The 24807-nt window shown below is 38.3% G+C and overlaps 1 protein-coding gene across 7 annotated transcripts in view; it reads right to left on the reverse strand.

The window, feature by feature from the left end:
- Positions 1-24807, reverse strand: part of LOC116632343 (cytochrome P450 20A1) — a 75337-nt gene that overhangs the window by 19362 nt on the left and 31168 nt on the right. For all 7 annotated transcript variants that reach the window (XM_032404252.1, XM_032404270.1, XM_032404261.1 and 4 more), the window contains 4 exons: positions 21050-21217; positions 14520-14598; positions 2274-2389; positions 1433-1487 (listed from right to left, as the gene is read on the reverse strand). In XM_032404252.1, coding sequence (XP_032260143.1) covers positions 1433-1487; positions 2274-2389; positions 14520-14598; positions 21050-21217 — 418 coding nt within the window. The remainder of the gene's footprint in view (positions 1-1432; positions 1488-2273; positions 2390-14519; positions 14599-21049; positions 21218-24807) is intronic.

Raw genomic sequence — 24807 nt, forward strand, 5'->3', positions numbered from 1 at the left:
AACTTGTGCAGACAGTGTACAATATGTACATGTTTGTAATATTACAAAATACAGTAATATACAATATTGAAAGATTTACTACAAGGATATGCACACAGTAGGCACTCATAAACCCTGCTTCACCATATTATCACTTAAAATTAATATAACTATATGGTTTAATAATCTCAAACATTGGTGCTTTTGTAGAACTCTGAAGTATGACTGAACATAGCTTAAAAATAATATTTTAAGTCATGAACGTTCTTTAATCATGATACTGAACCAAAGACACAACTGCAGATTTGAGAATACCTTGGAGGTCGTCTAGACCTAAACTGTTATTTTAGAAAAGGAAAAAAATGCAGAGGCAAATATCTTGCTCAAGGCTAATAAGTAGCAGAGGATTAAAGTTTCCTGCCTATCTTGACTCTCCAAAAAATTCAGAGGTACCTTAAAAAATAACCAACCCATATGCAAAGAAACAGTGATAGTCTGAAATCCTCCCTAAAAGCTGCAATAATATTAAAATATTAACCCAACTTTGGAAATGGTCACTTTTTTGCTCTGTATCCAGAGCACAACTGCTTCAGATTTTTTGAAGGTCTTTAGCAAAGATATAGTTTAATAATGTAGTAAATTTTTAAAAAAACAAGGTAAGCACTCTTTAAAGAAGTTCAATACATTATTTTTGACACATACACACCCAGATCCCATTTAACCTATAATACCTGGACATCTCTAGATGTCAAAAATTTTATAAAGAAGAAAAACTTATGGGAAGTTTACATTTTTAATTGCTGTTTTTAAACAGAAAGAGTTGTAAATGAAATCCTTCAAATGATCATAAATTTCTTCTATTTCAAACTGATGTTTTGATACTTCCTTTAGCATTTTATATTAGTATATTTTTATAAACATACACAAGTTTTTATAAATACCATATGAATGAATGGTACTCTGCTAAACTAAAAAGCAGTAAGGAAACTTAGAAACATATCACACATTTTAGAATTTTAAATAAAAATCACCTTCAATTCCACCAAGAGAGGAGTTCTTTTAAATCGTGATTTCTGTGGCCTATATCCTCTGTTGGTAGACCTTAATAATAGCAAACTGGATTGGAATCAAAGTGAAAAGCCGCAGCAGGAAATTGAAAAGCTCACTGCTCTGGTTGGAAAGGTGTCAATAACAGTTCATTTTAAAGGCACTAACTAGAATTCACAATCCATAAACCGTGTCAAGAAATTTATGGCAATGTTCAGAGGTGGCATAGAGCACCTGGGGTTAAGAAAAAAAAAAAAAAACGGTAGCTGTGTGAATCAAGCCTTTCAAACAAGAATAAAAAAGAAAAGAGAAGGGAAATTATAAAGAGGTCTTGCAAACAATGTTTCCTTTATTTTAACCATGTATATTTTATAATCTATCTCAAAAAGAAATCAATTATACTTACATTTTGCAGTTATTACACAACTGGCCAGAGAAAATATCATACTGTCTTCAAGGATCTAGGAGAGAAAACTAAGTTTAGAAAGTGTAAAATATAAGGTGGCCTGTATTAGACCCTATCAAAATAACCTATAGTATAGAATTAGGGTCAAGGAAAGGAAAAATGAATATTATTTCTTTATAATGTTTTCACTTAAAAAAATCGAATGTAAAAACCAACCTAAATACTGCATTGCCTTTTTGATGCAATAAACATTTATTGGTAGTTCTCACTGGCTCATGCTTTGTTTTTGCAAACAAACTGCCTCAGTGCTATCTTTCTGGCTTGGCCTGGTGCGGCAACAAAGCCTCAGGAACAGTGGAGAAGAGGCTGCCACTATCCTTGGAGCCTTATTCAATTCTGCACCTATACACATCCAGAAACCCATTCTGTCTATGAAGACTCACATGTGCAGAGTGGGCAGAAGGTTCCTATAATGAACCACAGATGTGGTAATAATGGCTCCACTCTTGTCCTTTGCCTGACAACACCGCAAACACAGTGGTATGCTGGGGCTAACAGAGCGCTTTGGGAACAAGCCAAGCTGCCAACCTAGTCAGGTAAGTCCTCCTCTTTTATGATCAGAGAATTTTGATTCAACATTTGCTTACACAGTATTAAATAATATACAGCTGCTTCAAAGAGCTAAATAACAAGAGACTAAATACTTGTACTATTTACAGATGATGTACAATAAAACAGAAGCCATTGAATTTTGGGAGTGCATCTGGGTTAAAGTGAATACAAAGCACACTATACATTTGTGATTATTGTTTACTTGATAAACATTTAACAATTACATCACCTGTTGGTCATTAAGTTTCCCATGTACTAAGGAGTCAATGAAAATATGTTGACTGAAGTTTCCTCCTTTTCGTTCTTTTATGATTTTCTTTAAAATAGATTCCAGTTGTCTAAGGGCTAAGAGAAGAAATACAAAAAAGATTTTAGAATATAAGCATTTGTAAAAATTGAACATTTTTTAATATTTCTGTACAATGTTGCTATGTGCAAAATAAAACTTTCCAAAAAAAAGAGTTGTAACCAACAATTTTTCAAAGCTAATTTATGTTTAAATTCATCAATTTTATTTTCCTTCTTTTTTGCTAAATTTCACATACAAAAAGCTGCAAATACCATCTATGTACAATTTAAGGAATAATTATAAAGCAAAGACCCATAATATCACCACCCAGGTCAAGAACGGGAACTAACGCCAGCACCTTGAAGGCCTCCACACACATAAACGTCTCCCCTGATACTACCTACTTCCCTTCTAAAGTCCGTCCTCTTTTTTTTTTTTTAAGATTTTATTTATTTATTATGTGAGAGAGAGACAGAGAATGCGAGAGAGCACAAGGAGTGGAGAGGGAGAAGCAGGCTTCCCGCAGAGCAGGGAGGCCGATGTGGGGCTCGATCTCAGGACCCTGATCAAACACTATCCAGGTGTTAAGATTTTCATTTAGATCTTGGGATTCCATGCCCTCTTGGACCCCATACTTTCCCCCACTTTCCTGCCTGCTCATTCTCAGTCTCCTTTCGATGATTCCTTCTCATCTCTCAAATATCTTAATGACAGAATGCCTAAGGTCAGGAGTCAGTTTTTGGACCTCTTTTCTTTTTTCCTTTTTTTTTTGCTGATGCACTATTCTTTTTTTTATTATTATATTATGTTAATCACCATACATTACATCATTAGTTTTTGATGTGATGTTCCATGATTCATTGTTTGCGTATAACACCCAGTGCTCCATTCAATACGTGCCCTCTTTAATACCCATCACCAGGCTAACCCATCCCCCCACCCCCCTCCCATCTAGAACCCTCAGTTTGTTTCTCAGAGTCCATAGTCTCTCATGGTTCTTCTCCCCCTCTGACTTCCCCCCCTTCATTTTTCCCTTCCAGCTAACTTCTTCTTTTTTTTTTTTTTTAACAGATATTGCATTTTGTTTCAGAGGTACAGGTCTGTGATTCATCAGTCTTACACAATTCACAGCGCTCACCATAGCACATACCCTCCCCAATGTCTATCACCCAGCCACCCCATCCCTCCCACACTCCACCACTCCAGCAACCCTTAGTTTCTATCCTGAGGTTAAGAATTCCTCACATCAGTGAGATCATATGATACATGTCTTTCTCTGATTGACTTATTTCGCTCAGCATAATACCCTCCAGTTCCATCCATGTCATTGCAAATGGCAAGATTTCATTCCTTCTGATGGCTGCATAATATTCCATTGTATATATATACCACATCTCCTTTATCCATTTATCTGTCGATGGACATCTTGGCGCTTTCCATAGTTTGGCTATTATGGACATTGCTGCTATAAACATCAGGGTACACATACCCCTTTGGATCCCTACATTTGTATCTTTGGGGTAAATACCCAGTAGTGACATTGCTGGGTCATATGATAGCTCTACTTTCAACTTTTTGAGGAACCTCCATCCTGTTTTCCAGAGTGGCTGTACCAGCTTGCATTCCCACCAACAGTGTAGGAGGGTTCCCCTTTCTCCACATCCCCACCAACATCTATTGTTTCCTGACTTGTTCATTTTAGACATTCTGACTGGTGTGAGATGGTATCTCATTGAGGTTTTGATTTGGATTTCCCTGATGCCGAGCGATGCTGAGCACTTTTTCATGTGTCTGTTGGCCATTTGGATGTCTTCTTTGGAAAAAATGTCTGTTCATGTCTTCTGCCCATTTCTTGATTGGATCATTTGTTCTTTGGGTGTTGAGTTTGATAAGTTCTTTACAGATTTTGGATACTAGCCCTTTATCTGATATGTCATTTGCAAATATCTTCTCCCATTCTGTCAGTTGTCTTTTGGTTTTGTTGACTGTTTCTTTTGCTGTACAAAAGCTTTTTATCTTGATCAAGTCCCAATCATTTTTGCCCTTGCTTCCCTTGCCTTTGGCAATGTTTCTAGGAAAAAGTTGCTGCGGCTGAGGTCAAAGAGGTTGCTGCCCGTGTTCTCCTCTAGGATTTTGATGGACTCCTGTCTCACATTTAGGTCTTTCAACCATTTTGAGTCTATTTTTGTGTGTGGTGTAAGGAAATGGTCCAGTTTCATTTTTCTGCATGTGGCGGTCCAATTTTCCCAACACCATTTGTTGAAGAGACTGTCTTTTTTCCACTGGACATTCTTTCTTGCTTTGTTGAAGATTAGTTGACCATAGAGTTGAGGGTCCATTTCTGGGCTCTCTATTCTGTTCCACTGGTCTATGTGTCTGTTTTTGTGCCAGTACCATACTGTCTTGATGATGACAGCTTTGTAATAGAGCTTGAAGTCCGGAATTGTGATGCCACCAGCTTTGCTTTTCTTTTTAAACATTCCTCTGGCTATTTGGGGTCTTTTCTGGTTCCATACAAATTTTAGGATTATTTGTTCCATTTCTTTGAAAAAAGTGGATGGTATTTTGATAGGGATTGCATTAAATGTGTAGACTGCTCTAGGTAGCATTGACATCTTCACAATATTTGTTCTTCCAGTCCATGAGAATGGAACATTTTTCCATTTCTTTGTGTCTTCCTTAATTTCTTTCATGAGTATTTTATAGTTTTCTGAGTACAGATCCTTTGCCTCTTTGGTTAGATTTATTCCTAGGTATCTTATGGTTTTGGGTGCGATTGTAAATGGGATCGACTCCTTAATTTCTCTTTCTACTGTCTTGTTGTTGGTGTATAGGAATGCCACTGACTTCTGTGCATTGATTTTATATCCTGCCACTTTACTGAATTCCTGTATGAGTTCTAGCAGTTTTGGAGTGGAGTCCTTTGGGTTTTCCACATAAAGTATCATATCATCTACAAAGAGTGAGAGTTTGACTTCTTCTTTGCCAATTTGGAAGCCTTTTATTTCTTTCTGTTGTCTGATTGCTGTGGCTAGGACTTCTAATACTATGTTGAATAGCAGTGGTGATAGGGGACATCCCTGACGTGTTCCTGACCTTAGGGGGAAAGCTCTCAGTTTTTCCCCATTGAGAATGATATTCGCTGTGGGTTTTTCATAGATGGCTTTTATGATATTGAGGTATGTACCCTCTATCCCTATACTCTGAGACGTTTTCATCAAGAAAGGATGCTGTACTTTGTCAAATGCTTTTTCCACATCTATTGAGAGGATCATATGGTTCTTATCCTTTCTTTTATTAATGTATTGTATCACATTGATTGATTTGCAGATGTTGAACCAACCTTGCAGCCCAGGGATAAATCCCACTTGGTCGTGGTGAATAATCCTTTTAATGTACTGTTGGATCCTATTGGCTAGTATTTTGGTGAGAATTTTTGCATCCATGTTCATCAAGGATATTGGTCTGTAATTCTCCTTTTTGATGGGGTCTTTGTCTGGTTTGGGGATCAAGGTAATGGTGGCCTCATAAAACGAGTTTGGAAGTTTTCCTTCCATTTCTGTTTTTTTGGAACAGTTTCAGAAGAATAGGTATTAATTCTTCTTGAAATGTTTAGTAGAATTCCCCTGGGAAGCCATCTGGCCCTGGGCTTTTGTTTGTTGGGAGATTTTTGATGACTGCTTCAATTTCCTTAGTGGTTATAGGTCTGTTCAGGTTTTCTATTTCCTCCTGGTTTAGTTTTGTTAGTTTATACATCTCTAGGAATGCATCCATTTCTTCCAGATTATCTAATTTGCTGGCATAGAGTTGCTCATAATATGTTCTTATAATTGTTTGTATTTCTTTCGTGTTGGTTGTGATCTCTCTTTCATTCATGATTTTGTTTATTTGGATCCTTTCTCTTTTCTTTTTGATAAGTCTGGCCAGGGGTTTATCAATCTTGTTAATTCTTTCAAAGAACCAGCTCCTAGTTTCGTTGATCTGTTCTACTGTTCTTTGGTTTCTATTTGATTGATTTCTGCTCTGATCTTTATTATTTCTCTTCTCCTGCTGGGTTTAGGCTTTATTTGCTGTTCTTTCTCCAGGTCCTTTAGGTGTAGGGTTAGGTTGTGTATTTGAGACCTTTCTTGTTTCTTGAGAAAGGCTTGTATTGCTATATACTTTCCTCTTAGGACTGCCGTTGCTGCATCCCAAAGATTTTGAATAGTTGTGTTTTCATTTTCATTTGTTTCCATGAAGTTTTTAAATTCTTCTTTAATTTCCTGGTCGACCCATTCATTCTTTAGTAGGATGCTCTTTAGCCTCCATGTACTTGAGTTCTTTCCAACTTTCCTCTTGTGATTGAGTTCTAGTTTCAAAGCATTGTGGTCTGAAAATATGCAGGGAATGACCCCAATCTTTTGGTACAGGTTGAGACCTGATTTGTGACCTAGGATGTTATCTGTTCTGGAGAATGTTCCATGGGCACTAGAGAAGAATGTGTATTCTGTTGCTTTGGGATGGAATGTTCTGAATATATCTGTGAAGTCCATTTGGTCCCGGGTGTCATTTAAAGTCTTTATTTCCTTGTTGATCTTTTGCTTAGATGATCTGTCCATGTCAGTGAGGGGGGTGTTAAAGTCCCCCACTATAATCATATTGCTGTTGATGTGTTTCTTTGCTCTTGTTATTAATTAGCTTATATAAGTGGCTGCTCCCAAGTTAGGGGCATAGATAGTTACAATTGTTAGATCTTCTTGTTGGATAGACCCTGTAAGTATGATATAGTGTCCTTCCTCGTTTCTTATTATAGTCTTTGGTTTAAAATCTAATTTGTCTGATATAAGGATTGACACCCCAGGGGCGCCTGGGTGGCTCAGTTGGTTAAGCGACTGCCTTCGGCTCAGGTCATGATCCTGGAGTCCCGGGATCGAGTCCCGCATCAGGCTCCCTGCTCGACAGGGAGTCTGCTTCTCCCTCTGATCCTCCCCCATCTCATGCTCTCTCTCTGTCTCATTCTCTCTCTCAAATAAATAAAAAAAAAAAAAAAAAAAAAAAAAAAATTATAAGGATTGACACCCCAGCTTTCTTTTGGTGTCTATTAGCATGGTAAATGGTTTTCCTCCCCCTCACTTTCAATCTGGGGGTGTCTTTGGGCCTAAAATGAGTCTCTTGCAGACAGCATATCAATGGGTCTTGTTTTTTTTATCCAACCTGATACCCTGTGTCTTTTGATTGGGGCATTTAGCCCATTTACATTGAGGGTAACTATTGAAAGTTATGAATTTAGTACCACTGTATTGCCTGTAAGGTGACTGTTACTGTATATTGTCTGTGTTCCTTTCTGGTGTATGTTACTTTTAGGCTCTTTCTTTGCTTAGAGGACCCCTTTCAATATTTCTTGCAGGGCTGGTTTTGTGTTTGCAAATTCCTTTAGTTTTTGTTTGTCCTGGAAGCTTTTTATCTCTCCTTCTATTTTCAGTGACAGCCTAGCTGGATATAGTATTCTTGGCTGCATATTTTTCTCATTTAGTGCTCTGAATATATCATGCCAGTCCTTTCTGGCCTGCCAGGTCTGTTGCCAATCTAATGTTTCTACCATTGTAGGTTACAGATCTCTTCTCCCGAGCTGCTTTCAGGATTTTCTCTTTGTCTCTGAGACTCGTAAGTTTTACTATTAGATGTCGGGGTGTTGACCTATTTTTATTGATTTTGAGGGGGGTTCTCTGTGCCTCCTGGATTTTGATGCCTGTTTCTTTCCCCAAATTAGGGAAGTTCTCTGCTATAATTTGTTCCAATACACCTTCTGCCCCTCTCCTCTTTCTTCTTCTTCTGGGATCCCAATTATTCTAATGTTGTTTTGTCTTATGGTATCACTTATTTCTCGAATGCTGCCCTCGTGATCCAGTAGTTGTTTATCTCTCTTTTTCTCAGCTTCTTTATTTTCCATCATTTGGTCTTCTATATGACTAATTCTCTCTTCTGCCTCATTTATCCTAGCAGTTAGAGCCCCCATTTGTGATTGCACCTCATTAATAGCCTTTTTGATTTCGACTTGGTTAGGTTTTAGTTCTTTTATTTCTCCAGAAGGGGTTTCTCTAATATCTTCCATACTTTTTTCAAGCCCAGCTATCTTTAAAATCGTCATTCTGAACTCTAGTTCCCACATCATACTAATGTCCGTATTGATTAGGTCCCTGGCAGTCGGTACTGCCTTTTGTTCTTTTTTTGAGGTGATTTTTTCCGTCTTGTCATTTTGTCCAGAGTAGATTAATGAGAGAATAAAATGCTAACAGGGTAACAATGAACCCAGAAAAATATACACTAAACAATTCAGAAGAGACCTGAAACCAGGGGAAAAGAAAGGGAAAGAAAGAAAAAAGAAATAGAAAAAGATAAAAACAAACAAACAAAAAAACCAGAATATGACCAAATATGATCAGGCTGGTGCACAGATCAGTGCCACACACTAGATTTTGGGTGTATTTTGGTCTGTTAGAAGAAAGTGCCTCCCAAAATTTTAAAGAAAGAAAAAGTTATATATGTACAAAAATAAGGGTAAATACGACGAAGGATAGAATATGATTGTAAAGATGAAAATTAGGAAAGATTTTATAAAAGGAATTGATAAGAAGTTGGTTGAAAAAAGAAAGAAGAGGATTTAAAAAAAAAAGGCGGGGGAGAATGTGATCAGGCAGGAGACTAGAATAAAGCCATTCACTAGAGATTTAGGGTATATTTTGGTCTGTTAGAAGAAACTGTATCCCAAAATTTTAAAGAGAGAACAACTTATATATATACACCAAAAATAAGGTTAACTACTATGAAGGGATAGAATATGACTCTAAAAATGAAAAATAAAAAAGATATTTTAAAAAAGGGATTGATAAGATGTTGGTTAACAAAAGGAAAAAGAAAAATTAAAAAAAAAAAAGAAAAAGTAAAAAAAGAAAATTAAAAAAATTAACTTTGAAAGACTAAAGAATCATGGAAAAAAAGCCATGAATTCTATGTGCTGTATTCCCCTAGCGCTGGAGTTCTGCCGTTCTCATTGATCGGTAGACTTGGTCTTGGCTGGTTGTTCTTGCTGATCTTCTGGGCGAGGGGCCAGTTGTGGTGGTTCTCAGATGTCTTTGCCAGAGGCGGAATTGCCCCGCCCTTGCCGGTCCGGGTAAGTAATCTGCTCGGGTTTGCTCTCGGGAGCTTTTGTTCCCTGCAAGCTTTCCGTACAGCTTTGGAGGACGAGAGTGAAAATGGAGGCCTCCCAATCTCCGACCCGGAGGAGCCGAGAACTTGGGGCCCCACTCCTCAGTGCGCCCCCAGAGAAAAGCAGTCAATCACTCCTGTCTCCCCGGTCTCTGGCCACACTCCATGCTCACCCGCCTGTGACCAAGCGTTTCTATCTCTGACACACGACCCCGTTTGGAGTCTCCAAACCCAGCAGATCCCTGTGGTGCACTCCTGCGCCGCTCCTCCCGGGGGAGGTAGGGGAGTCTCCCCGGATCTGCCGCTTGTTGGGTCCCTGCTGGAAGAGCAGTGGCCCGACTGTGCCGCGGATCACAGTTTATGGCAACCCCGAGCTGAGGGCCCACTCCTCGGCTCTGTCTCTGCAGCTGGCTTCCCTGCTCCGATACCTGGGAGCTCTGCTGCACTCAGGCACCCCCGGATTTTCTGTGATCCCGAGGGTCCTGAGACCACACTGTCCCAGCGAGGGTTCCACCCCCCACTTAGCCACTGGAGCAACATCCCTCAGCAGAGTCGACTACCAAAATTTCCAATTTTGTGCTCTGCTGCTCTATCACTTGCCTGTAGCAGCTGATGGAGACCCCCTCCCCCACCATCTATCTTCCCGAATATTGCCTCAGATTCACTTCTCCGCACATCCTACCTTCCAGAAAGTGGTCGCTTTTCTGTTCAGAGAGTTGCTGCTATTCTTTCCTTCAATCTCCTGTTGAGTTTGTAGGTGTTCAGAATGGTTTGATCCCTATCTAGCTGAATTCCTGGGACCAGACGAAATTTAGGTCTCCTACTCCTCCCCCATCTTGCTTCTCCCCCGCTGGACCTCTTTTCTTTTTCTATTTATATTCATTACTTTGATGGTCACTAGTCTCAAGGCTTTAAATACAATCTATGGACTAAACACTCCACATTTATATTTCCAGTTGGGACTTTCCCCTGAACTCCAGATTCATATATCTAACAACCAATTTAGCATCTCCACTTAGACGTCTGAAGTCTATTAAACATATCTACAAATGAACTCTTGATCTTCACCAGCAAAACTGGATTTTCCCAAGTCTGCCCTATCTCCCTAACAACCTCATTTTCCAAATACTCAGGCCTGAAACCTTCGTGTCTCCTTCTCTCTTATACCATACAACTAACCTGTCAGCTAATGTCTGTGTTCTAACTTCAAAATACAAAATTACTCTTCCTTTTTTTTTTTCATTCTCTATTTTCTGCTGCCTACCACCTAGTCCAAGTCACATTTTTTCTCTTGCCTGGTTCATTGCAACAGCCCCTAAATTAGTCTCACTGTTCTGCTCTAGGTGCCTATAATCTATCACAGCAGCCAGAGTGACCCATTAAAAACGTAACTCAGATTGGGGTGCCTGGCTGGCTCAGTCAGTAGAGCATGCAAGTCTTGATCTCAGGGTTGTAAGTTTGAGCCCCACATTGGATGTAGAAATTACTTAAAAATAAAATCTTAAAAAAAATAAATAACTCAGATTATAACTGCTAAAATCTTCCAGTGGCTTCCTATCTCATAGTAACAACCTAGTCATACAATGAGATACAAGCCAGACAAAATCTGTCCCTCCTCCCCAGTCTTTCTGGCCTCATCTCTTCTATTCCTCTTCTGACTGACCACTCCTGCAAAAAAGTTCCCACCTCCAGGACTTTGCAATTACTTTCCCTCTACACAGAATCTTCTTCCTTTGGACATGTGGATAGACACATGATCTGCACTGAATGATTTCCTTATCTCTTGCAAGTGTTATCTCATAAGTCACCTAATCTTAGTGAGGCCCTTCCTAATAACCTTATTCAAAATTGCAACCTCCCCATCCCTAGCACACCCTATCTCTCTTCCTGATTTAATTTTCTCCATAGGCACTTTCCATCTTTTAAAACACTATTCGGGGGTGCCTGGGTGGCTCAGATGGTTGGGCGTCTGCCTTCAGCTCGGGTCATGATCTCAGGATCCTGGATCGAGTCTCACATCAGGCTCCTTGCTTAGCAAGGAGGCTGCTTCTCCCTCTGCCTGCCACTCCCCCTGCTTGTACTCTCCCTCTCTCTCTCTCTGGCAAATGAATGAATAAAATCTTTAAAAAAAAAAACAAAAAAACACTATTCGGTTTACTTATTTATTGTCTGCTGCTTCCCACTATAATTTTTCTTTGTTTTGTTTATCGACATCTCCCCAGCACCAAAAACATACCAGAATATTATAGATACTCACTAGTTATAGAATTGCATGAATGTAACACATTAGTGATTAAAATGAAAAATTATTAACACTGTGATGCAGTGGTTCCCAATTTTGCTACAGATTAGAATCACCTAGGAAGCTTTTTTAAAGAAATTGTAAAGTAGGGGCACCTGGATGGCTCAGCCAGTTACGCATCTGACTCTTGATTTCAGCTTGGGTCATGATCTGAGGGTTGTGAGATCCAGCCCCGCACTGGGCTCCACACTGGGCATGGAGTCTGCTTAAGATTCTCTTTCTCTCCTTCTGCCCCGCCCCGCACTTTTGCTCTCAAAAAAATAAAATAAAATAAAGTATGAGTCACACCTCATACAAATTAAATCCAAATGTTTAGGAATGGAAGCCTGATGTCAATATTTATTATTTTTTTATAGTTTAATTTTTTTTAGTAATCTCTACACCCAGCATGGGACTGGAACTCATGACCCTGAGATCAAGAGTCACATGCTCTTCTGACTGCACCAGCCAGGCACCCCCATATTTCTTAAAAGATTCAGTGTGTAGCAAAGCTTGGTAACTATTGCTATACATTCTCAACCCTATAAGTACATCAGAATAATCTGCACAGCTTTCATAGAAATATCTGATGCCCAGGGCGCCTCTCTCTTAGACTCTGAATAAACTGGTTTACGGTGGGGCCTGATCTTCAGTTTTTTTTGTTTTAAGTTCTGAAGGTGACTTTAATGTACAGACCAGGTTAAGAATGACTCATGTAAACAAAGGATGCACTGATCCAGCCATGGCTTCCTAGTCACATAAATACGAAAAAAGAATCATTTTCAATAAAAATTTGATTTAGCCAATGTTACAACCCGAGAAACATATTGTGTTAGATAATCTACTTTTATTTAGAATCACAGAACATAAATTATTAATTTTCATTTTGGATTAATTGAACCAATATTTGTGAAATACATTTTTTATTAAGGGGAGTTAGTCCTAATGCATCCATCAAGATAATCACAATGGCAATAAAAACCAGAGTGCATTGGCTTTTTTGGACTTATGTTGGACATCAAGGGAATCACTAGAATTGTAAGCCCCATGAGGGCAGGGAATTTTGTCTCCTGCACACAAAATAAAATAGTGCCTAGCACATAGAGGCCACAAACATTTATTTAAAGAATGAAGGATGACAGTAATAGGAAGCAACACTATTATATATGGAAAATAATCCACTGTTTCAACACAGCCCAGGTATTTTAATTTACCCTACTTCCAAAAAAAGAATTGAAGCAGCTCAAAATAAAGGTATTAAAGCATTATAATCATTAAGTTACTGACAGAAGATACACAACCAAAAAAAAAGAAAGAATAATTCTGTGGAGCTATCTTAAACTAAAATTGCTATTTTTCTGTGTAGATTTTATAAAGTTGTAACCAATGCCCGCAAATTTTGAAAATATATGTTGCGTGTTTTTTTAAGATTTTATTTATTTATTTGACAGAGAGAGACACAGTGAGAGAGGGAACACAAGCAGGGGGAGTGGGAGAGGGAGAAGCAGGCTTCCCGCCAAGCAGGGAGCCCAATGCGGGGCTCGATCCCAGGACCGTGGGATCATGACCTGAGCCAAAGGCAGACGCTTAATAGCTGAGCCACCCAGGTGCCCCTGAAAATATGTTTTCAAATATTTTATTTATTCATTTGAGAGAGAGACAGAGACAGAGAGAGCACAGAGAAACAGGGAGAGGGAGAAGCAGGCTCCCTGCTGAATAGGGAGCCTGATGTGGGGCTCAATCCCAGGACTCTGGGATCATGACCTGAGCAGAAGGCAGACACTTAACCAACTGAGCCACCCAGGCACCAGAGAATATTTTTACTCAATGTTATAATAGCAAGAATTTTTATGTTCCTACATTTTTTACAAATATCTATACAATATTTAAGCTGGTATGATTTAGCAATTCCCATATTGTTGGACATTTAGATTGCTTCTGATTTTCTTTTTTTCTTTTTTTTTTTTTAAAGATTTTTTTTTTTTTTATTTGAGAGAGAGAGAGAGAGAAACAGCATGAGAGGGGAAAGGGTCAGAGGGAGAAGCAGGCTTCCCACTGAGCCAGGAGCCCGATGTGGGGCTTGATCCCAGGACTCCGGGACCATGACCTGAGCCAAAGGCAGTCACTTAACCAACTGAGCCACCCAGGCGCCCTGATTTTCTATTTATAGAAATAGCACTACAAAAAATATTCATGATTTTTTTCTTCTCTTAGATAATTTTATCCATTATTTATGACTCTTTTTTTTAAAGCATTCTTTTAAAAAAATTATTTATTTGAGAGCGAGAGAGATAGAACAAAAGAGAGCACAAATGGTGGAGAGGGAGAAGCAGGCTGCCCACAGGGAGCCCGATGTGGGGCTTGATCCCAGGACCCTGGGATCATGACCTGAGCTGAAGGCAGCCGCTCAACGGACTGAGCCACCCAGGCACCCCCATTATTTATGACTCTTAATATGTGTTATCAAATTGCTTTCCCAGGATTGCACCCTTACATTTTCCTGTAGGCTATACCAGCCTCATTCTATAGTGAGTACTAGAGTTTCATTTATTGATTTACTGCTTTTTCCTCTCTTTTAAGAAAAACCTTTATTATAGGAAATGTAGGAGAAAAACATAAAGATAGAAAATATACATGACCTATAATCTCATGATTCACAGATGACCTTATTAAAATTGGGGCACATATCCTTACTATAATTTAAGAGTAGCAAAACTTACCATCTTCATATTGTTTTTTCCGAGTTGTACTTTTATCAAGCGATCCATCTAAAAAGCCTTTGCCAATCTCAGACCAAACCTGAAAATAGGAAAACATACTTATTATCTAGTAAAGTAGATTTTCTAAGTAATACCAAGCAATCTAAGCCAATAATTGAGAAATTTCTATCTTACCAACAGATCTGATAATTAAGTTCTCCCTTTTAAGTGGGCTGCATAATGATTTACTCCATAGTCTCGGAGGACAGAGTGCAAATATATTTTAATAATTTCAGTCAGGGCACTTTAAAACTAATTATAACTAGAAAGTCAAAAGTTTCTTTTCTTTAAAAGATGTAGGAATGGGGAAGAAAAGGACGTGGCAGTAGAGTCAATTTTCAATTTTTTACTATAACAGCACCAGTGGATGAATAAAATTCATAGGGAAATCCAAATTTTTACTTCACCTGCGATACTGATAAGCACTGGCTGAGAACCAGAAAAAAGGTTAAAAATTAGTCCAGGGTTTAGAGATAGTAAACAATAAAACAGGCTTCCAGTTGTTTCAAAACTGGATAATTAGCCCCTGAAAAAAACTTTAGCTTATTTAAAAGTTGTGAAAAAACGTAGGGAAAGAATGTAACACTCATTAATCAATGCTAAATATTTGAATAATTATTAATAGTAAGAGCCCTTAACTCTTACCTTACAAAGATACCTTATACATTTTTTAAATGTGAAAAATTAAACTATTAAAAGTACTGTGAAAATGTATAGTAAATGTTTATATTAGGAATACCCCTAAAACAGGAAAGGAGTTTCTTTTTTTTTTTAAGATTTTATTTATTTATCTGAGAGAGCGAGCGAGTGCGCATGAGTGGGGGGGAGGGGCAGGGGGTGAGGGAGAAGCAGACCACCCCACTGAGCAGGGAGTCCAATGTGGGGCTCAATCCCAGGACCCCAAGATCATTACCTGTGCAGACGCTTAACTGACTAAGCCACCCAGGAGCCCCGGGAAAGGAGTTTCTAAGCATGACACAGAGCAGAGGGCACAAATTAATGATGAGAAAGCTGAATTCATTTAGCAACTCCATTCCAATGAAAAAAAGCTAAACAGACTGAAAAACCAACAACTCTTCTTGGACCCTAAGACAGGAGAGGACCCAGGGTCTAAAGAAACTAGGGAAAACAGGAAGACGGAAAGGGCCCAAGATTAAAGAGACAGGTGACATCAGGGAGTTACCTCTTACCGAAGCAGAGACCCACAAGCAGAAACCACCTCAGGAACCAGTCCTGGGGTAGGAAAACCTGAACTGTAATTAACAAATAGCTGGAGGTTCATTATACACAACTCTGAGAATTAAAAACTCCAGGGAGACCCAATCATAGTCCCAACCCGCCCCAAAAAAATATTGTGAGATTTACCTTTAAGAGCTCAACCAGGTTCCCACAGTAAATAATGAAGAAACTCCCCCTTGGGCTTCTAGCAGGGAAGCTTGAAAAAAATTTCCTTGAAAAAGGACCTAATTTGAAATAAACCAGAGCACTCTGTTCTTCTTAACAAGGCCTGCCCTCAGAGCCTAACCCGCTGGGGTTTTGTCAGAGCCTAACTGCCTAGGAGAAGGGAAATATCCAACTCCAGTCAGGGCTAGCGTTTCATGTGGAAGAAGGAAGAAGGAAGCCATCCTGTCCCACCCAAAAGGGGAGGGGAAAAAAAAAACTGAGAAACACTTATGAAGTTCACGATCCAGAGGCACAGGCTCACTAAAAGACTGACACCTAATCATAGGACTGTGGGATGCTTCCCCTTTCCTCACACCTCACCATCACATTACTAAAGGCGTATTTACACCAGTTTCTTTTACCCAGTTTGTCCAGGGATCAATAAAAAAATTACAAGGGATACCAAAAGGTAAAAAATACAATTTGAAGAAACAGAGCAAGCATTAGAACAATATATGGAGGGGACACTGGAATTATCAGATGAAGAACTAATTAATTAATTAATTTAGAGCATGCGAGAGGGGGTGGGGGGGGAAGGTGGGAGGAGGGGCAGAGGGAGAAAGAGAACCTCAAGCAGGCTCCACGTCCAGCATGGAGCCCGACATGGGGCTTGCTCTCACAACCCAAGACCATGACCCGAGCCAATACCAAGAGTCAGATGCCCAACTGACTAAGCCACCCAGGTGCCCCCAGGAATTTAAAACAACTCTGCTTAATATGCTGCTAAGGGTTCTAAAGGATCCTTAGGTAAAGGATAAAGTACACAGCATGCAAGAACAGATAGGCAATGTAGGCAGAGAGATGGAAACCCTAACCACCAGAAAGAAATGTTAGAGATAAAAAACACTGTAGCAGAAATGAATGCCTTTCATAGGCTTATTAGTACACTGGTCACAGCTTAGTAAAGAACCTCTGAGCCAGAGGATACATCAATAGAATCCTCAAAAACCGTTTCTTACAAAATTAAACATACTCTTACCAGCAATCACACCTCTTGGTATTTACTCAAAGGAGTTGGAAACTTATATCCACACAAAAACCTGCACACAGCTGTTCACTGCAGCTTTGTTCATAACTGCCAAAACTGGGAAGCAACCAAGATGTCCTTTAGTAGATGAATGGATGAGCTGTGGTACATCCAGACAATGCAATACTATTCAGTGCTAAAAGAAATGAGCTATCAAGCCATGAAAAGACACGGATGAAGCTTAAATATAAGTGAAAAATAAACCAATCTGAGAAGTTTACATACTGAATGATTCCAACTATATGACATTCTAGAAAAGGCAAAACTAAGGATACAATAAAAAGGTCAGTGCTTGGGCACCTGGGTGGCTCAGTCGTTAAGGGTCTGCCTTCAGCTCAGGTCATGATCCCAGCGTTCTGGGATTGAGCCCCACATCAGGCTCCCTGCTCGGTGGGAAGCCTGCTTCTCCCTCTCCCACTCCCCCTGCTTGTGTTCCTGCTCTCGCTATCTCTCTCTCTGTCAAATAAATAAATAAAATCTTCAAAAAAAGAACTTTAAAAAAGGTCAGTGCTTGCCAGAAAGAGGAGGCAGGAGATGAATAGACAGAGGATTTTTAGGGCAGTGAAAATCCTTTGTATGATATTATAATGATAGATATATGTTATTATACATTTGTCCAAACCCACTGAATGTACAATACCAACTGTGAACCCTTGGGATAATTATGATATGTCAATATAGGTTTATCCTTGGAAAAAAATGCACAATTTTGGTAAGTGATGTCAATAATGGTGAAGGCTATGCATTTGTGGAAGCACAGGGTAAATAAAAGGGGTATATGAAATCTCTGTATCTTCCTCCTTCCCTTTTTTTTTTTTTTGAGGGAAAGGGAGAAAGAGAATTCTAAGCAGGCTCCACACTCAACATGGAGCCCAATATGGGGCTCAATCTCACAACCCTGACCTGAGCTGAAATCAAGAGTTGGATGCTTAACCAACTGAGCCACCCAGGCGCCCCTTTCCTCTCAATTTTATTATAAACCCAAAACTGCTGTTAAAAATAAAGCCTTTCTTTTTTTAAAGCCCTATAAATGAAAACTGAGATAAAAATAAAGAGCTCTTAGGGCATCTGGCTGGCTTAGTCCGTAGAGCATGCAACTCTTGATCTCGGGTCATGAGTTCAAGCCCCACGTTGGGTGTACAGGTTACTTTAAAAAATAAAGACAAAATCAAAAAAAAATAAAGAGCTCTTTCTGATTAGTAAAAAACACATCAATAGAAATATGGCAAAGAACATATGAAAGTATCCCACATAACACAAATTGAAATACAAATGTTCGATAAAAATATTAAATGATGTTTAACCTTGTAAACAATAAAAAATAAAAATTATAATCATGAAATACAATTTTTGACTTATTATATAGGCAAATATTTAAAGGACCAATAACTCTAAATGTCAGGGAACGAGCACACTAATGTTGGTGGGAAAATAACTGGGACAAGTTTTCGGAGCGCATTTCAGAAACAGAGTATACAACTATATGTGAGGAGTACGTTTTTCAGTTTGACACCTGTGAAATCAGTATACGTCCTACAAGTGATGGCATCTCAACTGTTGTCAACCAAGCAGCAGTCACGATGCAGTTGTCATTGTCTCTGCATGCATAAACTGGTTATTATTCCTGGTGGCATGATAGGACAACAGCAACGCTGTGGTGCTTCAGACAGTAAAACATCATTTGAAGAAGGAATTTAAGTCATGTTTATGGTCTGGAAACTTCCCTTTGACAACTTCTAGTATTGTTAAGAGAATACCAGATTCCAAAAATACATAATTTGAATCTACTCAAACCCAAATTGAGAGACACTGCACAAAATAACCGGCCTGTGTTTTCTGAAAAATGTCAAGGTCAAAAAACAAAGAAAAACTGAGGAACTATTCCACATTAAAGAGGTCTGACCACTGAAAGTGAAGAAATCTGAATATGGGCTGTGGATAACAGTATTGTATGAATGTTCAATTTCCCAAGTTTGAAAACTGTGTTGTCACTATATAAGATAATACCCTTGTTGGGGCGCCTGGGTGGATCAACTGTTAAGCATCTGCCTTCGGCTCAGGTCATGATCCCAGGGTCCTGGGATCGAGTCCCGCATCGGGCTCCCTGCTCTGAGGGAGGCCTGCTTCTCCCTCTCCCACTCCCCCTGCTTCTGTTCCCTCTCTCGCTGTGTCTCTCTCTGTCAAATAAATAAATAAAATCTTAAAAAAAAAAAAAAAAGAATACCCTTGTTTTTAGGAAATACAGACTGAAGTATTTAGGTGGAAAAAAGGCAAAATGTCTACTTCTCTCTCAAATGGTTCAGGTAAGGGTGGGAGCAATGAAAAGACAGACAGATAAAGAGGTAGATAATGAATGACAAAAGCAAAGGGGGCAAAATGTAAACAACTGATGAACTTGGGTAAAAGATATATGGGAGTTCCTTATACTAGTTGCAACTTTTCTCTAAGTTTGAAATTATTTCTATTTTGCAGTTCTAAGGAAAGAATGAAAAATGAAGAGAAAGAAAATACCAGCATAAAAACATATAGAATAGGTCATCCTGGAAATAATACTGGATGTCTTTTTTAAAAAATGCTATCTTGGGATGCCTGAGTGGCTCAGTCAGTTAAGCGTCTGCCTTCGGCTCAGGTCATGATCCCAGGGGCCTGGGATCGAGTCCCACATTGGGCTCCCTGCTCAGTGGGGAACCTGCTTCTCCCTCTGCCTGCCGCTCCCCCTGCTTTGTGCTCTCTCTCTCTGACAAGTAAATATAAAATCTTTTAAAAAAATGCTATCTTGTCAACATGCAAAAAAAATCAGACAACAATAACTGAGTCAAAAGTTGATTCTTCGTTAAAATATGAAGACATTTTAGGAATTCCTTAACCAATTTATTTTGCCTGGGTACATTGACTAGTTTAGTCTAGGAAGTGAATGCCACTCAGGCGTCCCAAGATAGCATTTTTTTAGAAAAAAGACATCCAGTATTATTTCCAGGATGACCTACTCTGTATGTTTTTATGCTGGTATTTTCTTTCTCTTCATTTTAGAGTGATTTTTCCACCTTTATTTTTACACTCCTGAATATGTTGATAAGAAACATGTATTTTGGGGGTGCCTGGGTGGCTCAGTTGTTAAGTGTCTGCCTTCGACTCAGGTCATGATTCCAGGTCCTGGGATCGAGCCCCGCATCGGGCTCCCTGCTTGGCGGGAAGCCTGCTTCTCCCTCTCCCACTCCCCCTGCTTGTGTTCCCTCTCTCACTGTCTCTCTCTGTCAAATAAATAAATAAAATCTTAAAAAAAAAAAAAAAAAAAGAAACATATATTTTGTAATCATCAGACATATGTAAATAAACCATTTTAATGGGGAAAAGTATATTAAACAATAACAGAGTGTTAAGCCACAGTTTCTAGTGATTTTTGTTCTAAACACATTATCTTGATTATTTAACCAAAATGTTTTTGTAGATTTGAATAAAGTAGGAAATAATTTCTCAGAGACCCAAAATGCAGCAAAATGACCCAAGTATTATTTGAACCAAATAAATTAATATTGGGATTAAGTAAATTAATACTGAAACTGATAAAAATAGAGAATAAAATAAATTCCATATGTGAATCTAGAAAAAAAAGTAAATCAATTTTAGACTGAATTAGGCTTTCTTCAAATCATATTCATTTCATTAACATTTTAATGTTCCACTGGCTTTAACTTCTTTCTATATGGGACATAGCCTAGTTCTATTAAAGTTTTTCTCTTTATTCTAGAATTCAGTATTATTTTATAACATACTTGGTAAGTATTAAAGGGAAATTTCTTTAGGAAATTTAGATGCTTTTTAAATTTCAAAAATTGCTTAAAAAAAGTAATTCTTACATTTTTTAGAAATACAATTATCTTTGCTTGCACTGCTATTTTAGCCCAAAACAAGGAAATTCTACACTACAAGATCCTAAACCTTCTTCTTGAAAGGTAAAGTCTACATTATTAAACTATCCAATTTGATGAAAGAATAATTTTAAACTTGTCCCAAGACTTACCGTGCCATGATTCTTCTGGAAGTGAATGACTTCCTGGTCATCTTCAAATGTACTACCCATTACCATCTGTGTAACAGACTTCATAGCAAAACCAAGCATATGCTGGCCGAGGGGTACATGCTGGGACTCTGGGTAGGAGAGCCATTTATCTAATAATTTTTCTGAAAGCTGAAAGAGAACAGAAAATCACAATGATTTATTATTTCCTCTTGCTAAATCTTGGAAAAATTCAGCAAGCAGATTAATTTCACAGTTCAACTCTAATCAAAGTAAACAATCAGGTGTTTACTTAATTTGTCTGGCTAACACTGGCTTCGCGTATAGTTACACCCTCAATGGTTCTGGTTCAGATTCTATCAAAGGGTTGATTTGCAAAACAAAACAACTACCACAATAATAAAAACAAAAAAGATAAATTAAAAGTTCAAGAGCTGGAAAAACCTTAAACCTAAAAGAAATTAAGAGACTAAAATCTTAGTCTCTAATTAAAAATAAAAAAGGTTCTAAAATTTAAATATATATATAATAAATAATAAATAATAAATAAAAAAAAAGATTCATCACAGTGCCTGTGATACGGTAATCAATAAACATGAGTATGTAAAACCTTACACATGCTTCAATGACAGAAACCTCTCAGTCTCTGTCATTCCTTCATTCAACAAATATTTATTAAATTCCTTATGGAATAAAAACAATGGGTAGTAAAGAGATCAAAAGCTTTGGAGTCAGAAAACCCTTGGTTTTCCTTCTAGCTCTGTCACTCAGAAGCAATGTGACTTTGAGCAATTTGCCTGACTCTTCCAAGGTTCAGGTGTCTCAACAGGTAAAAGCAGATGACATCTACTTTGTGTGGCTGGGGTGATAGGGATAATTATACCCATGTCATATATGGAGGAAAGGTTTTGTGAGGTAATCTACTTAAATTTAAGTTCCTTTCCCATATCAAATCCATGGAAGTTTTGTCACAGTATAAAGGATTAAAATTAAGTGTTATGATTCAGAAAATAAATGTTCAAAATGAAAAGAATCTCACTACATAGGTTTATACCAATTTAAAGTGACGTATCTGGAATACTTTTTTTTTTGAGAAAGAGAAGTTTTAATAATTCCATAGTATCAAGATTAATGAGTTGAACCAGTTAATATACTTTTTTATTTTATTTTAAAAATTTTATTTATTCATTTGACAGAGAAAGAGAGAGCACAAGCAGGGGGAGCTACAGGAAGAAGCAGGTTCGCTGCTGAGCTGGGAGCCTGATGTGGGGCTTGATCCCAGGACCCTGGGATCGCACGACCTGAGCCGAAGGCAGACGCTTAACTGACTGAGCCACCCAAGCGCCACTGAACCAGTTAATATACCTTAAGGAAACTCTTTGAGATGGGTGAAGTATGAAGAAAACAGGAAGATAATGATTAAAACAGAACATAATTACATAATTTAAAATTACTTTCATGTTATGAACAAAATAATCCCAGATACTTTAAAAACTTAGAATTCTATAGTTATTACTGAAGTTCACATAACTTTATACTAAAAGGTGAAAAAAGATTTTGGAAGCAAACCATTAAAGTGAGGCTATTTCTTGGCAAAATTAGAAGAGCCAATTTAAGTTTGAATATAGATAACCATGTAAGTTCCAAATGTGGAAGGTAAATATTGGCAGTAAACAAGCTTTCTTGTAAGAAAAAATAAAACATATTAATAGATATAAAATAAACCCGTAAGATTTCCTTTGTCACATATCAAAGTTCTTTTGCTTCAGAAAACATTATTTTCCTTAATAAACATGGGATTTTATCTCAAAACTCTAGGAAAAGTATGTAACTTGCAACCATCTCAGATTCCAGCATAGAACTGGGAAACCCAACTGAGTGTTAAGTGTTCACCCACTAAGATACTAAAGTGCCAGACCTTACCTTCTTCATCACTCAGTCTATTCCTGAATATCTAATCCTTTTTAAGTAAGTTGTCAGGCCAAACACCATGTGACAAAGCTACACACTCATAATTTATGATCTTAGTGTTGAGCCATTTTTTTGAATTTATTCCAAGTATCACATGTCAATGCCAAGCCTTTACCTTGATCCTTACATTTAAAGGAGAATTTACTTTGGTATAAAGTGTGCATTCCATTGATTTATTTGTTCACTTAATTTTCAAAATGCTTACATTGTTGTCTCACACTTAAGTACATGTCTTTTTTCCACTGATTTGAAATGCCACTCATCACACACGGATTCCCATAAGAACCTGGGATTTTTTCTGGACATTATCTATTTTGTTGACTACACATGCCACTATCACAACTCTGAAAATTTATTGTTATGTTTATGCATCCTATTACATTCTCTTTCTTTTTTGTTTCTTCCAAATTTCTATTTAAATTCTAGTTAATTAACATATGGTGTAATATTGGTTTCAGCAATAGAATTTAGTGATTCATCACTTACATTAACACCCAGTGCTTATCATAACAAGTTCCCTTCTTAATACCTGTCACCTATTTAGCCCATCCTCCATCCACCTCCCTCCATCAACCCTCAGTTTGTTCTTTATTGCTAAGAGTCTCTTGGGGTGCCTGGGTTGCTCCGTTGGTTAAGTATCTGACTCTTGAATTCGGCTCAGGTCATAACCTCAGGGTCGTGAGATCAATCCAAGTCAGGCTCCACGCTCAGTGGGGAGTCTGCTTCTCTCCCTCTCCTTCTCCTGCTGCCCCCGGCCCCAGCTCATGCTCTCTCTTTAAAAAAATGTCTCTTATGCTTTGCCTCCCTCCTCCTCCTCTTTTTCCACCCTTCCCACATGTTCATCTGTTTTGTTTCCTAAATTCCACATGAGTGAAATCATATGGTATTTGTCTTTCTCTGACTTATTCCACTTAGAATAATACACTCTAGCTCCAACCATGTTGCTGCAAATGGCAAGATTTCATTTTTTAATGGCTTTGTAATATTCCAGTGTGTGTGTGTGTGTGTGTGTGTGTGTGTGTGTGTGTGTGTGTATATACCACTTCTTTTTTATCCATTCATCAGTCAATGGGCATTTCGGCTCTTTCCATAATTTGGCTATCATTGATATTGCTGCTATAAGCGTCAGGATGCATGTACCCCTTCAAATCTTTGTTTTTGTATCCTTTGGGTAAATATCTAGAAGTGTAATTGCTGGATCGTAGGGTACTTCTATTTCTAACTTTTTGAGGAACCTCCATATTGTTTTCCAGAATGGCTGCACCAGTTTGCATTCCCACCAACAGTGTAAGAGGGGTCCCCTTTCTCCACATCCTCACCAACATGTTTTTTACTGTGTTGTTAATTTTAGCCATTCTGACAGGTGTGAGGTGGTATCTCATTGTGGTTTTGATTTGTATTTCCTGATGATGAGTGATGTTTAGCATTTTTTCATGTGTCTGTTAGCCATCTGGATGTCTTCTTTGGAAGAATGTCTATTTATGTCTTCTGCCCATTTCTTAACTGGATTACTTGTTTTTTGGGTGTTGAGTTTGATGAGTTCGTTATAGATTTTGGATATTAACCCATTATCAGATATGTCATTTGCAAATATCTTCTCCCATTCTATAGGCAGCCTTTTAGTTTTGATGACTGTTTCCTTCGCTGGGCAGAAGCTTTTTATCCTGATGAAGTCCCAATAGTTGATTTCTGCTTTTATTTCCCTTGCCTCCAATGGCGTGTCTTATAGGAAGTTGGTACAGCCAAAGTTAAAGAGGTTGCTGCCTGTGTTCTCCTCTAGGATTTTTTTT

This window comes from Phoca vitulina, unplaced genomic scaffold, assembly GCF_004348235.1.
Source record: "Phoca vitulina isolate PV1807 unplaced genomic scaffold, GSC_HSeal_1.0 scaffold1, whole genome shotgun sequence".
Lineage (NCBI taxonomy): Eukaryota > Metazoa > Chordata > Mammalia > Carnivora > Phocidae > Phoca > Phoca vitulina.